General features: G+C 41.4%; 1 protein-coding gene across 1 annotated transcript in view; it reads right to left on the reverse strand.

Moving 5' to 3' along the window:
- C5H10orf67 (chromosome 5 C10orf67 homolog) overlaps nt 1-15,962 on the reverse strand; it is a 112,040-nt gene that overhangs the window by 72,242 nt on the left and 23,836 nt on the right. Inside the window, exons 5-7 of the mRNA XM_036188878.1 lie at nt 10,594-10,749; nt 4,083-4,230; nt 2,917-2,975 (exon numbers count right to left, since the gene is read on the reverse strand). Of these exons, the coding sequence (XP_036044771.1) occupies nt 2,917-2,975; nt 4,083-4,230; nt 10,594-10,749 (363 nt within the window). The remainder of the gene's footprint in view (nt 1-2,916; nt 2,976-4,082; nt 4,231-10,593; nt 10,750-15,962) is intronic.

Consider the following 15,962-nt stretch of genomic DNA (forward strand, 5'->3'; position numbering starts at 1 on the left):
CTTCTGTGCCCTCTTGTCCTCTGGGAAATAACAGCTCAGGCAGCCCACCTAAGAGGACCTCAAGAGAAAGAGCATGGGAATGTCTATGAATGTTTTCTAGAACTCTCCAGATGGAGACAGCATCTCTTCTCCATGGATCACCCACACATTTAATATTTTTCTAGCAGTAGTGGAGTGGTGACATTCACAAACACCTAATAAACACCATTGAATTAATTTACTGAAGGGTATTGGGAACAAACTTCAAAGATCTGTTCTTTCTTGTTCAACAAGGTCTGACCTGCTTCCAGTTGACATACCACTTCCACATCCATTATTATCTCTAGTACATACTTGGTAAGCCTAGGAGAAAGAGGAAGTGGGGGGACAAGAACGAGCTCACAGGGCAAACAGGAACCCAGGGATCCAGATTATTTCTTCTCAATAAGTGAGTCTATATTCTGTGTCTGTATTAAGTTCCAGTGATTGGAAGGAAAAGCAAATGAGAAACACAGGACTGTCAGAGGATGACTGAGCTGAAAGAGATTGGCTGTACTCTAGCAGATTGTATTTAAAGGCCAAATGACCCTTTCATAGGGGGCTGCATATCAGAGATCCTGTACATCAAATGTTTATGTTGTAATTCATAACAATCCCAAATTACAGTTATAAAGTAGCAATAAAAGTAATGTTATGGTTGGGGTCACCACACCATGAGAAACTGTATTAAAGGGTGGCAGCATTAGGAAGGTTGAGAACCATTGTGCTATAGTTATCCAAAATAGAGCTGGCAAACAGAAATACATTGTGAGTCATATACATACATTCAATTTTATAGTAGCTTTGTTAAAAAGTAAATCATGATATTAAAACTATTTTTATCTATCCCTACATATACACTCCAAATACTAATAAATATTAGAATTCTAAGGGAACTATCTCTTATTTTATATAATTAAAAAATACATATATATATATATCTTTTTCAATTATAGCATAAATTGGAGAGCTAAATTCTTATTTGTGTAGATTTCAGAAAACTTTCAAATAAGAAGGCAGATTCATTATCTAAATTATTGAAAACATGAAGGTTTTTTCCATTCATTGAAACAAACATTGTGTTTTTTCCATTTACATTTAAAACTGTTCAGAATGAATCCCCTCAGTTGCATTGGCCACATTGCAAATGTCCAGTGGTCACATGTGGCCAGGAGGCAGCCCTGGGCAGCGCAAATCGAGACTCTGAGGCAGCCTGTGGATGAGCAATTTCAGCTCGCACAGGGCGTAGTTTGCATCCTTGAGGACTGCAGGGACACTTTTGGCTCTAAGCACATATTGTATTCCATATAGACTAGGAAGCCTCTGTAACTCATTCTCACCAGAGGTAGTGAGGATGAGTGGCCTGGGGCCTTTTTAAATGAATAGTGTGCTTCCCTTGTAGGCAAAGTGAAACCAGAATCCAGATATTTCATTTTTACACTAATGAAGCCGATCTGGAGAAACTTGGACTGTCTGTTCACAGATGCCATTGCTACTTTGTAACAGTGGGGTTTACAGTGCTGCTGTAGGAGACCAGGTGAGGGACAAGAAAATGAAATCATTTCATGGAAATCTACCTAGCAGAGGGAAACATGGCCGGCTCAGACCTGTCAGTGTTAACTATGGATCTTGAAACTAGTTTTATCTAAACTCCATGAATATCCTGTGCTGCAAAGTCAGACCTGGTTGGAATCTGACCCTAAATTACTTGGGTCCATGTGACCACCAGGCTTTGAAATGTGACTTGTATAATTGAGAACAAAGTTGTGTGTGTGTGTGTGTGTGTGTGTGTGTGTGTGTGTGTGTACACATAGATATGTGTATATGTATAAATGTTTATATTTATATTCTCTCTTTTTTAAGTATTTATTTTTATATGTATGGTTGTGTTGCTTGCATGTATGTCTGTGTACCAAATGCATGCCCTGTATGTAGAGGCCATCAAATCCTCTGCAACTGGAATTATAGTTGGTTGGGTGGGTCATGGGAACAGAACCCAGGTCTCTGGAAGTGTAGCCAATGCCCTAACCACTGAGCTTTCTCTCCTGCTCCAAGATCCATGTTTTTAATTTTGCTTACTTTAACTTAAAAATTGATAGTTGGTTGAATTACTGGAAAATATACACATTTCTTGGACTAGTTTAGGGATGTGGTTCTGTCTTTTCATCTGTAAATTTTATGAACTCTAAATGCATCTTTATTCTATGCACCCCTACAGGGAGGGGTGTATTTCAGGGTTCCAGGTAAGGTCGTCAGCACAGATGACATAGTGTGCTGTCTGCACTGAGGATCACAGTCCAAGAAAGACTGACTGACTGCACATGGGAGGAGTATTGCTCAGAAGACTTGAAGCAGGGTGGCTCACCAGCAGGGCCTGGGGGCGGGGCTACTGCTTTGTCCCATGCATTGGATGCACCTGGGATTCTTGATTTTCATGATACTGAAACTTTTCTTGCTTTAAATAAAGACTGACCTAGCATAATAAGCCAATTCATTCTCAATCAGAAAAAAAAAATGTCAACCAACGTCTGGCTTGCAAACAGCATGTGGCAGTGTGGTCTCTTTCTTAGTAATAGATGCTTATAAGCAGCAGTTGGAAACTCTCAACGATCTATAACTTGTCAGTTCCTTACAACCACAAGATACATATGCTGATATATCTCCATTAAATAAGTGATTATCAATATTCCAGTGGGTTTTTCAGTCAGAATTCTTATTTATTACTAGCTACTTTATTCCAGATAAGAAGGAAATATGTTGCTAAAATGACATAATGGGGAAATGTCTATGCCAACTTTCTCTACATTTGAAGACACCCTGGGCATGATGTCATTTCACCAATGGTGCTGATATTTCAATTTAAAAAGAGTCATTTATCAATGTAAAAGATGTTCGTACCCTTTGAATAGTTCGCTGATCCTGGTCTGCCATCTCTTTCAGATACATAACTTCATCCTCTGTAAACAAAAGGAGAGAGAGGCCGACCATGAAATTACACACGTATGCCCCTGTATTCAAACTGCCTGCTTTGGGGCAGGTTGTAGAGGCAGTGGCAGGCATGGTGTTCAGAAGTCCTAGCAGGATTGTGACCTTCACAAATGCCCTTGACATTCACAGCCTTCTTCCTGCTGTTAGGTTGGCCGGTTGGATAGGGAGTAAGAAGTAAGTTCAAGATCCAAGTGTGGCTGAGGGCTAGATGCTTTTCATCAACAGTGGCAATAGACATTTTTTGCTGTTAGTTACAGCCAATACAAAGTGTTTTAGCAGGTGGCACTTTATGATTCTCCAAGAAAGACCACAACCTGGGAAAGCATTGTCATGCCACATCAAAAGAGAAATGGAGTCGCAGTGGCATGGCGTCGTCCTGTACTAAAAGGACACTACAATACAGCTCATTTCACCAATGCTCACGCCCACGTTCTTAATCTTTGCTCTGCTTTCATACTGTAGATTTCCAGAACATCATACTAAACACACAAATACAATAGCAACAGTTAACATTTAAAGGCACTTTAAAGCAGTGTGCTTTTGGTGATAAAAGGAAAATTTGCATTTAAAATTTGGATCAAAATTGAGTGTAAGTGAGTCCCAGCATTTTGTTCTGAAAGGCTAAGCTTGCTTTTCCACAAGCATATCCTGTCATGTTCCTGTATGCATGCTATAGTTTAAGAAAATCAGCACATGTATCTGTCGACAGCACTTCTAAGTGAAGTAGAATCAACTAACTAGCACTTTTTTTTTTTTTTGCTAAGACTAAAGTGTATTTTTGTTTGTTTTGTTTTGTTTTGTTTTTAGAAATAAACACTCGGAGTTCATCTGGTCTAGCTTGGTAGCACAAATACAGATAAATGCTATGTTCCAAGCAAGGAAAGTTATCTTAAAAGAAAAAAAAACAAGGATACCTATCAAACTGATTTATTTTAGGTGTAAATAACTAAACACATATAAGAGGAAAAGCCAAAGAGTGCTGAATTTCAGGACATGTCCCACTCTTCACAAGGACGGGGTTAAGAGCTGAGATGGCACTTTCTTTCAGGTTCACAAGGAAAGGGTAGCAGCGTTACCTAACATGGAATTTTCTTTCAGGTTCATTTGTGCTTCCTCTTCCAAGACTGCGATCACTTGCTGCAGCCTCTCATTCTCCATCTTGTATTCCATCATTTCCTTTTCTGAGAATGCCTTCGGAGAGCCAGTCTCCCCGGCAAAAGTGTCCTGTGAAGATAGGGCATTCCATATGCAACTCCAGGACAATGCAGATACAGAGGCGCTATCATATAATTTTCTGAATTCTATTACACACTTATAATATGAATAGCAAAAAGGAAGGGGACTAAATAGATCTGGCTGGAAGAAAGGCCACAGTACATTCTGTACAAAGACCCCAGCACATGGGGACATTTTATTGACAGGAATAATGCATATCATACTGTTTGTGTGCCCTCATCATTCAGGTCAATTCATTATGGAGGCTGTGTCCAGGGAGGCAGCTGGGGCCCCTCCACCCACACTTCTCTCGGAGTCTCTGAAGCACTGTCCCCCGTAACTAGGCAGGCTGGAGAGACCATGGATGGGCAGCGCCAGGGGGTGGCAAAGTGCAAGGCTAAGGAGGGGGGCTTGTTGCCTTTGTGGCATTTCCCAGTGTCGGGCGCTGCCAGTGTCGTGAGGAGCCCATCACATGTCAAAGGGGTGACGTGTGCAGGCTGGGAGCCGCATGGAGCCCATCAGGCGCGCAGATATCCACACAGTTGGTTTTCTGCTGGGTGGAGGAGCCACCCAGAGGCAATTCATAGTCTGAACATTAACGTGGCTTTGCATGCCTGTCACAGGGGCTGTGCAGGCAGTTAACGCTATTGAAGGCTAGGGTTTAAATCTCTATGCAAAGTGATTACCTTGTAAGAAGGTTTCAGGATAACTTACAACAAAAGACTTTAAAGTTATAGTTTTAGGAAAGCAAACTCATTTACATTTTTATTATGTGTGTCTTTTGTTTAAATCTTGCCATGTCCATTATGATGGAGGCTTTTTCCTATGCCATAGAAGTTTATTTGGGAAGGCTACTCTTTTTTTTTTCTTCTTCTTCTTGTCTGTTTCAAAGCTATTGAAAACATCTGAATATACTCGCCTATGGTTGTCTACATTTTATGGACACACTTAAAAAAAATTAAGATGTCATGGACCAGGGAGGCTGGTGCAGAATTTTATACTCCATCACGGATCATGCAATTTCAAAATAAGGGTTGTATTATTATGCTAAAATAGGAAAACAATTCTACATGCCTTGCTTTGAAATTCCCATAGACTTGAAAATAACTTATGAACTTCAAAGTAATCTTAGCTGAATTATGAGTTGTTTCTTTTATAGTAATTCCATGATTGCAAATAAATAAGAATAAACAGACACTCAAAAACAAAGTGATCTTTCCAATACACCGATTTCCTTCTGAACTAACTGTACGCTGACTTAACTTTTGAGAGACCAGAGAGTAAATTATTAAAATGTTTCTCTCTGTGATCATAATGTTTTAAAAGAAAAACAAGTATTGAAATTTCTTGTAGTATGTTAATAAAACCCTTTAAAATTAGTGGCTTACTAATGGAATTATAATCATATATATTGGATTTAATATCATTTGAATATGTTGTTGAGTATTATACTAAGCTTGGGTACAAATCTTTGAGCTTCTGACTCTTCATTCTATTTAAATTATCCCAGCATAATTAATTTCTAATTTTATGTATTGTCATTGAGACAGGCTAGCATTATATAGCCCAGCCTGGCTATCCCTGTTAGATTTACTTTCTTACTTACTTAACTTACTTACTTACTTATGTGTATGAGTATTTTGCCTGCACATATATGTGCATCATGTGTCCACCTGGTACTACTGGAAGTCAGAAGAGGATGTGAGACCCCTGGAACTGGAGTTACAGATGGTTGTGAGCTGCCATGTGCGTGTGAAGGGACTTGAACCTGGATCCTCTGGAAGAGCAACCTGTGCTCTGAAGCACTGAGGCATCCCTCAAGCCCTTGGTCTTGAACTCTTCACCCTCCTAACCAGGCAACCATAGTGCTCTAACAAGCAGAACGAAAGGAGCACTAACTGGTCTAGTGAGCAGTTAAGAAACAGCGTGGTTTTCTTAGTAAAATAAAGGGAAACTCGGTATTTCTTTGTCTCCCATCGCTAAAGTTGAGACTATTACAGAATGTATTTATGGTCTACGAGGACTTTTAAAACAAACAAACAAAGAAACAAACAAACAAACAAACAAATAAATAAACACAGACTAGAATCTGTTTATGCCTGTATCTGACACCTAGCAGTTCACGGCCATCCATAGAGGATTACACAGGTGCCTGTGATCATTTGTAACCTAGGAACTATTTGAACAAATCAGGTGGAGATGAAAGCGGGACCAGCTCCCAGCTAACGTTTTCTGAGGCTCTGTGAGGGCAGCAGGAACCCAGGAAAACAAGTTCTCAGGCACTTTTCCTCCCTTCATCCCCAGGCAGCCCCGGCTATCCAGAGGTTAGCCTTTAGCGCTGTCCCCACCATCTGCCAGCTGCAGGAACTGCAAGTAATTAACTATTCAGACACCCAGGGCAATGAGGACACTTCATTAGCAAAGGGAACAAAGCCTTCGTCCTGGCTGCTGCCGTCCTCTCTCCCACTCAAGTGGCAAGTTTTGTGGTGATGTTCCTTCAGCCATCTGCCCTACATTGCTAGCTCCGGCTTGCTTAAACCATGAATCTCCTTAAAAATAAGCTGCATTCATAAAACAAGGTTAAAGAAAGTGGAGATCATTCGAGGAAAGTTAGCTGGGTACTTAAAGAAAGGCACAGTATAAGCCAAAAGCGTGTCGTCCACAATCATCCTGGGATTTTAAATTCATAAAGGTACTTCCCCCACTCTTGTTTTGCTATCATTTTATGAAAACGAGGCCTTGAATCGGTGGGATAAATGCAGTTTCTGTTGTGAATATGCATAAGGCTCACAATATATCTGATTGCAGGTCTCAGAACTCCAAGTGGAATCTGGAAAGAAGTGCTTCCCAAAGCAGGAAGCTTCCTTCTCTCAATGTGCTCTTGACCAAGTGCCTAGGCATCAGTTGGGAACTTGTTGGAGAGGTGGCATCTCAGGCTTCAGCCCAGACTGCCCATGTCAGTCTATCTCTCTTGGCAAGTGACTCATATGAAGCAGGGTCTGAGAAGTTCCTGCCTCAGAGCTCTCTGTGTGCATTCTCAGCAGTCCTCCTCTGTGTGTGATGTTAGCGTCTCAATTCTGCAGACTCCATGGATGGCACTCAGACATCTCAATTTGTGGATGGCAGGGGGCAGGAGGGGGACAAGCAGGATTGTGATGCGCGCCCTTGCCTCGTGACAGCCACACAGAAGAGCAGGTGCTTCCCCAGTGAGTGACAACCAGGAAAGTGGCACCCTAGGACAGCGCAGCCCTGCAGTGTCCTCATTCTTGAATGACAGCTCTGTCGCAGTGGCAGTGTTGTTAGCAACAGGCAGATCTGTTCATCCATGGAGGGTGGGTAGATGATGGTTGCACAGCTTGGTCATGTTGGGGCAAGAAGGAAACATGAAAAGCCAGTTGAAATTAAAGTCAATGTATGGTGTGCACAGGCAGGTGTGAGTGTGCACATACACATGAAGGGTACACACAGGCACACAAACATACTCTAATGGGGTAGCTTTCTCTGCAGTTCTCAGAGAGAATGCTCAACAGACAGCATGGCAAACCAGAACTCACACACACATCTGTAGCTAAGTCACACTGATTTCTCACAGACTGAAAATGGGAATGAAGTTGTTCTCAGGAAAACTGGCATCAAGATTGTCATTGGAAGCTCAGGTTTCTGTACCTTGAAAACCTCCCTTTCTGCCCCACATGTAGTTTAGGCTACTCATTTAGTGACCTTGTCCCTTTCTAGCCAATCTCATGAGATTTCTCTCAGAGCCAAGCCAGGAGAGATAGCATGACTATTAACATAAATAAGTTACTGATGCAATTTGATTATCAGAAGAATCAATCAAGTCTTGTACAGACTAAGCAAAGCTGGTTTATTTCACGTTTTTGAAAATATTCCTCTCGAGATTCCCGCTAACTATTTACTCATTAGTAATGTGTGTATGCGTATATGGTGAGGGTGGGGCGAGAGCGCCACAGCGTGTGTGTGGAGGGCAGACAACTTTGTGGAGTTCGCTCTTTAAACTCTGACGCTGGAACTGCAGTCACCAGGCTTGTGTGACAAGCACTCTGAGCTGCTGAGGCAGTTGCTGGTCCTCCCCTTGGTATCTTAACTGCTTCCCTACGTTCTGTGCTCCAAATCCAGTCATAGGTTAGCATTGTGTGACATCTCAGGGGGATTTTTGAGCCACTAGAGGGGGCAGCTGTCTATGATGAAACATCAACTGAAGGCTTCAGTTGAGAACTTACACAGCAGGGGTTTTCCGGGAAGTTTGTTCTTAGAGAATTTAGTAAAATGTTTTTCAGAGGCTGACCGAAATGCAACTACTCTGAAATTCAACATAAAAATCTGAAATCTGAAACCTTTCCAGTTGTAGGTATTTTTGGACAGGTCAGACTCAACCTGGATTGGTGGTCAATGCATGCTCACGTGCGCACCTTTAGCTTCACCTGTTCACCCTCAGTCCTCCAACTCCAATTCAGTCATCTCTTGCTCTTAGAGGGTCATGATCAAATCCTGTCCTGCTTTGGACTGCCAGCGGGGCATGAGAAGGAATCTGCCTTTCTTGCACATTCTTCCCAGACAGAACTTCAAGCTCTTCTCTCTGCTGTCCACTCTTCCCATTTGTGTTCCCACTGCTCTGGACCTAAGTAGGAAGGCAGTGACTGGCTCTTCTTGCCAGGGAGATTATCAGTAGGGAAATGTGAGATTTTCCTTCTCAACGCCTTGATTTAAAAGTCATTCTGTCAGCTGTGATGGGACAAAGACAGTTGCACAGCACTGTGCGGTAACATCCTGGAGACTTCCCTTATCCTTCAGAGCTTCCACTATGTAAAGCCATATCCTTGACTAGGCCATAGGAAAGATTTCCAGAATGAACTAATTGCAGCAGAGTTGGAGTTCATTCAGAGAAAAAAAAGTTAACCTGCACTTAAGAATGTTTTCTTTGTTGTTGTTTTGTTTTGTTTCTTTTTTTGTTTTTGTTTTTGTTTTTGTTTTTGTTTTTAACAGAAGGAAGCATTCAGGGAAAGAGTAAGAAACACCCAAGTGTCATAGTTCATTCACATGTAGTTGTTGAAAAATATGACTTTATGGGTTTCTTATCTTCAAATGGTTGCTAAGGAACGTGAATGAGACCACAGGGTAATTCTTGAGATGCATTGAACAGGATTACAATTGATAACTTAAAACTCCAGAAGTTAGGATATCTTGTTTGTGAGATTCCCAGAGAAGAGTAAGATCACAATGGCTTATTGATATTTTAACATTCTTACTTGAAAATACAATCTCCTTTCTTTAAAGAGAGAGGGGGAAGGAGGAGGAAGGGAGAGGAGAAAGAGAGAGAGAGAGAGAGAGAGAGAGAGAGAGAGAGAGAGAGAGAGAGAGAGAGAGAGAGAGAAACCAGCACTCTTAACTTCTGAGATATTCCTTCAGGCCCCCAAAGTGTCTATCAAAGAGATATTGTTGGTAACCTTTATAACAAATATTGCTAACTTGTGTTAGAACTCTTAATTCTTAGCTAGCAAGAAGCTTCCACCCGATGCCAGGATAAAGGATCCTTGTCCTTCCTAAGTCTCTATCATTTCCCATCTTTCTATCCTGCCTCAATTCTGTTTAATCCCAGTTGGCTTGTTGGAAGCCTCTGACTTGGGGAGATTGGCTTTGTCTCTTTTCAGGTATCTTGACTATAAAGAGAATGGAGGTCTTAGAAATTACAACAAAAATTCATGGTGTTTTTCTCTAGGATGGGATTTTTCTTGGCACTGGCAAATGGGTTATTTCATTTCCATGATAAATTAACATTTGGGAATAGTTATAGCACTCCTCTGTATAATTACTATGGATTTTCTAGAATGTGTCAGAGTAGCAAAGTGATGGACTGGCTCATACTGTGGAGAGATTACCAAGACACACCCAGCCAACTCTTTCATTCTTTTTTTTTGAGTGGGTATGTGTGTGTATGTGTTTACATTTTTATGGGGGGTGTGGCCTTGTGTACCTGTGCACACGTGTTGTGGAAACCAAAGCCAGGAGGTAACATCAGAGGTCTTCCTTATTTACCCTCTACTTTTTTTTGGGACATAATCTCTCACTGAGCCTGGGGGCCACTGATTTGTCTAGACAGTTTGGCCAATAAGTCCTAGGGATTCCATTGTCTCAGCTCCTGCCCACAATGCCATGGTTATAGGTACATGCCACCATGCCCAGCTTTTATGTGGGTCCTAGGTCCTGAACTTAGGTCCTCATGCTTACACTTTGGTAATCTCCTCAGCCCCGTTTGTATTCATTTTTAACCCAGGATTATTGCTATCTATAATCCTATTTATATGACTTAATATTAACTATAATTAATTTATTATAAAAGCGAATGAAACTTACACTCTTGCTAATTCCAGTCTCTTCATATTGTTCTAGCTCATCCCTCAAACCCTTAAGAATTTCTTCTTTTTCCTTCAGTTTTCTTGCTAAAACATTCATTTTGATGTTTGTTGCATCCTGTAGTGCAGCTTTTTCTGCTTCTATTTCAAAGAATTTCTGGAAGGCAGAGAGGAAATTACAAATCTGATCAGAAATTGCTTTATTTTAATTTGATTTCTTGTCTTGTAAACCTATTTTATTTTTTTAATTTTCCTACATTTCTTTGTAAATAACTCTAAATGAAAATACACAATAAAGCAATGCAATACCACATTATCTGATAAAATACAAAGTGTGGTATATTGTTCTAACTTTATCTGCCATACAAATAAGAGTGAAGAAGAGGGAGATGACTGTTTAGGAGGTTTCCTCCTGAATTTAGGTTTCCCACAGGCATCCCTCCCACAGCCACAAGAATTTGTTAGCAATTTGTCAAGATAAGTGTCTACTCAGCTAGAAGGGTAACCCCAAGAAGAACTTTTTTGGGAGATCTGTACCAAGTGGCAGGTTCAACAATAACAGTCTGACAACAGAGTCATAAATGGACTCATTGTACTGTGGACTTAGTTATGAATTTTTGCTTTTGGTCCCACCACCGACACCAGCTGCTAAGAAATCCAAGAGGAAGCATGCCCACTCATGTTTCTGCTAGGTAACAGGACCACTGGCCTGTGAGGGTTCCAGACCCTGAACTGGTCTTGAAATCCATCTAATGCCCATCTCAGCTGTGATTTGAGAGCAGTTTCACTTCCCAGGAACTGAGTAGGAATCATACTAGTCCATGCCCTTGAATCATTGTTTTTAGCCACATAGCAAATCCTGAAATTCCCTGGAACAACCCTGGCTGTCATTTAACAGTGGCAGCCTACCCAGGGACATTCGGAGAAGTATGTGACTTCATGCCTTCAGAGGCACTCTACTGATTCACATCTCATTGCATGAGTAGCCCTGCAAGCCATTTCCATCTCATCCCAGCCCCAGTACAGAAGCAGCCCTGCCCATCCAGAGACCCATCAGGAGACATGCTCACACAGGCCTCCTAAAGTAAGCCTACAGGCATTAGTGCAGTTTCCTACTCTAGGGAAGCACAGTAACCCAGCTTCAGCCCCACAAAAGCCATGATCCTGGGGTACCTCTGAATCTCCAGTGTCTAGCAGAACACAGCTTCATCTGTGTCCCTGGTACATGTCTGTAGTGTTCAGACAAAAATATTAAAAGTAACTATAGTTACAATAAGTAGGTGATGAAACAATTTTAAAAGATAGAAAGTGTGACATCAACAGTATAAAATATTGGATGAATGAAAATATTGAAGTGTGCAGGGTTGTATGCCATTGAAATTAAGTTACTATTAGTTTAAAATTGTCCCTCCCTCTCCCTCACCCTGTCTCTTAGCTTTTTGAAGTAGAGTTTTCCAGGTAGCATAGGTTGGCCTAGAACCTAAGATCCCTACCTCAGCCTCTTGAGTACTGGGATGCTGGCATAGCCACCATGTCTGGAAACAGGCTCTTTTAACTATGAGGTATCTTATATATGCTTCTTGTTAAGCACAGATGAAAGTTTCCAAAGTCCTCTAGTAGGCAAAGATAAAGAGAAAACAACACAAAACCTAGACTACAAAGAAGGTGATGGAGCACATGGCACTAAGAAAGGAAAGGGGAGTGAAAGAATCACAAAGCAGGATAATCAACAGAATGGCAACAGGAAGTCCTTACCCTGTGCAGTTACTGTAAAGTGTAAATGAATGAAAGACCTAACCAAGGGTAGAGCAGTGAATGAATGAAAGTATCTAACCAAGGGTAGAGCAGTGAATGAGTGAAAGAGATACAAGATCCAACAATGTACTACTGCCTGTGAAAGACTCACATTAGCCTGAAGGGCACACACCGACCGAAAGCTTAAGATAATACAAGATTTTCCCTGTACTTAGAAACCCAAAGAGAACAGGACAGACACACTAATATCAGACAAACAAATTTGGATTCAATTGTTTTCACAAGAGACAAAGGTCACTGCATTGTAATAAAAGAATCAATTTATGTAAAGGATGTAACAGTCCGTAAACATAGAAGCACTTAGCACTGGAAAACTGAAGTATATAAAATAGATATTAACAACTTAAGAAAGAAATAGCAATATTGTAATTGTAAGGGGATTTTGATAACCCATTAAAATTTTTTTTTTTAAATCAACCTTTGGGTTTGGACCTAGGGCTTTACATATGCTAAGCACTCTACCACTGAGCTAACTCCCAGCCCAATATTGCACTTTTAATAAGAGACCAAACTTAAAAGCTCAGTAAGAAAACTGTAGACTTGAATACATGAGAAATGAAAAAGAGGTCTAATGTGTGAAAATTCCGGGGGGGGGGGCTGTTAACTTGAGGTGTGCAGAGGAAGGCAAATGACAGCAAATTGCTTGGTATTGTTAGATACCAAGTTTTGGATAAGATGTTAATGACAAAAGTGGGGAGCAGTGGTGACCGGTCTCATGCCCGGGAGCTTAGAGCAACCTACATGTATGAAACACTGTTTAGACAATGGGATTAGTTAGACAATTTGGGATAAGAAGAAAAAAAAAAAAAACAAAGCAAATGCATCAGCAAACCAGGAGCTTGTTCCCACTGAGCCTCCTTGGGAAGACACACGCTCTGTCCCTTGACAAGGCAAGGAGACAGCGGGAGGTGGAACTGCACAATGCCTGTAGGCTTACTTTAGGAGGCCTGTGTGAGCATGTAAGTTTAGAGCCACGCTCCAGAGCCTTAACTGGCCTCTAGGAGGCAGCAGAGAGCCAGTTACGCTTGTCTGATGCCAAAAAGCACAGACCTGTGGAGGCGGCTGTCTTTTCAAGGCTCAACTGTTCTCTTCCAACTAATCCTGAGCAGAGCAAAGTGGGTGGCCAGGATTAGCAAGGCTTGGGAGGTCAAAAGTCAAATCAAAGCGAACAAGCCCAAGTGAAGATTCAATGATGACTTTAATTTAACCTAACAGAAACACAGTTTTTAATCTAACAAAGCAACTAACCACAACACTAGCACATGTTTATCAAAACTTGGTAACAGGCAGAATTTGGCCATTTCTGCTTTCTACTCCCAGAAATAGAAATTGTACCTATGAAGAGTGACACTCATTGAACATCTGATGTATATTTAAAACAGTATTCCAGGAATTATTGAAAACATGAATGATGGTTAAAACCTGTTCTAATGAACCATAGATTTTTAATTTACTCTTACTGTAAATAAAAATTCTGGAGAATTCTGTGTGTGTGTGTGTGTGTGTGTGTGTGTGTGTGTGTGTGTGCGCGTGTGCCAAAGAAGGAATTCCTGTGGTCTACTCTATCACTCTCTGCTTAGTTGGGTTGAGACAGTCTCTCACTGAACCTGGTGGCCCACAAGCCTCAGCAATCCTCCTGCCTCTACTGCCAACTGCTGGGGTTACAGGTGGACACAGCCACTTTTTTCGTTTGTTTGGTTTTTCAAGACAGGGTTTCTCTATGTAACAGTCCTGGCTGTCCTGGAACTGGCTCTGTAGACCATGCTGGCCTCAAACTCACTGAGATCTGCCTGGCTCTGTCTCTCAAGTACTGGGATTATAGGCATGCACCACCACCATCCGGCCTGCACACAGCTACTCTTTTTACAGATTTGCTGGGATCTCCACTCAGGTTCCCGGACAAGTATTCTTACCCATTACATTATTTGTCAAGCCCTGGAGATGAATTCTATTGAGTCCGTTTCCAGCTCACTACAGGCAGCAGAGAAAATACAAGTAGGTCTTTGTCAGAGTATCCTCTTAGAGGCAGGACAACACAGGGGCTGGGCCAGCCTTTCACTGTAGGAAATACCCCACTTTGTACTCTATACCCAATCCTACTACACTGTCCTAGAGTTAGAGCCTGCCTGGAAACTGACGGTAAGGATAGGGTGGGCAAAGAATGGGGGAGAGGGAAGCCCTCTGAGAAATTTTATCCCCATGTTCACACATCTGGGTAGTCTAAAACATTTCAGCTGAGATTTACGTTACAGTTACCACAGACCCACAGAGTTTCACAGAAGCAAATGCAAATGTTCTTTGAAGAAACCTCCCTCTATCTTGGGGCTCAAAGAACTCAGAAGAACATCAGTTCATAGCTAAAAATTGTAAAACTCAAAAGCAAATGTCACCTCATGAGTGAGGGCTAGTGCTTGTGACAGACAATTGCCAGAACCTCAAAGATTGAAGATGTGTAAATTATGAAGCGCAAACTACAAGTGTATGTCAGTGTGCTGATACATATTAATGGGAGTGTGAGCACTGGAGAGACAACTCTGTAAGAGCTGCACAAGTGTGAGACCTGAGTTCAAATCCCCAGAACCCACGTAAAAGCCAGACACATGCATGCATGTCCCAGGACTGAGGCACAGACAGGCAGATTTCTAGGACATGCTGGCCAGCCCACAGAGCTGAAAAAAAGGCAAATTCCAGGTTCAGTGGGAAATCTGTCTCAAGGAATTAAACAGAGAATGATAAAAGTTGAACTCTTAACATCTTCTCTGGCCTCTGCGTGGGCACACACTCATGTTCACACATACATACAAAATAAGTAGATAAAAATTAGAAAGTGTTAATTTGACTTCCAAAAGTGCCTATTTGTTTTCTGGTGGAAAGTTTTATACATCGACCAAAATAGTGAGAATAATAGTTTGCTGTCCACTTATCTACTTGTGTGTTTGAGTATTCCTGAGGGAATCCTGCCCAGCGTTATTGAGCTTGAAAGACTTCAGATTGCCTGAATAAGAGTTAGGGATGTTTCTTTACACAGTCACAATGCCACCGTCATACCTTTCAGTCAATGAATAGCTCATTAATATTTAACATGTAATCCACCATTCCCTCCCCCTCTGCCCCACCCCCAACCCTATCGCCATCCCTGACTATTTAATTGAGAACATAACTAGCTGTATGCATTATATCTGAGCAATGTCTGTAATTCTTCCACTTAAAGTAGAACTTTTCTCCCTCCTATTTACCACTCCAATCACCACTTATGCCGCTACAGAGCATGTATATATATGTTCCCCTTATTATTTTCTGTTCCTCTTTCTCTGTATTTGTCCAATATTTTTCTCCATTATATTATATTGTGCTGAGCAATGTACTAGGTCCTAAGGGACTTTTGTGAACAAAAGCTTATGGTGTCTCCCTTTGGAGGTTACACCTGTCTCCTTTTGTCCAGTATCTTCTTGGAAATAATTACAGAAGTGACCATCTTAAAAGATAAGGCACCCTCTCTTCCTACTGCTTAGGGAACCCTGTGATCTATGGAATGACTTTAGAGACATAATAAAA

This window comes from Onychomys torridus, chromosome 5 (assembly GCF_903995425.1).
Source record: "Onychomys torridus chromosome 5, mOncTor1.1, whole genome shotgun sequence".
Classification (NCBI taxonomy): Eukaryota; Metazoa; Chordata; class Mammalia; order Rodentia; family Cricetidae; genus Onychomys; species Onychomys torridus.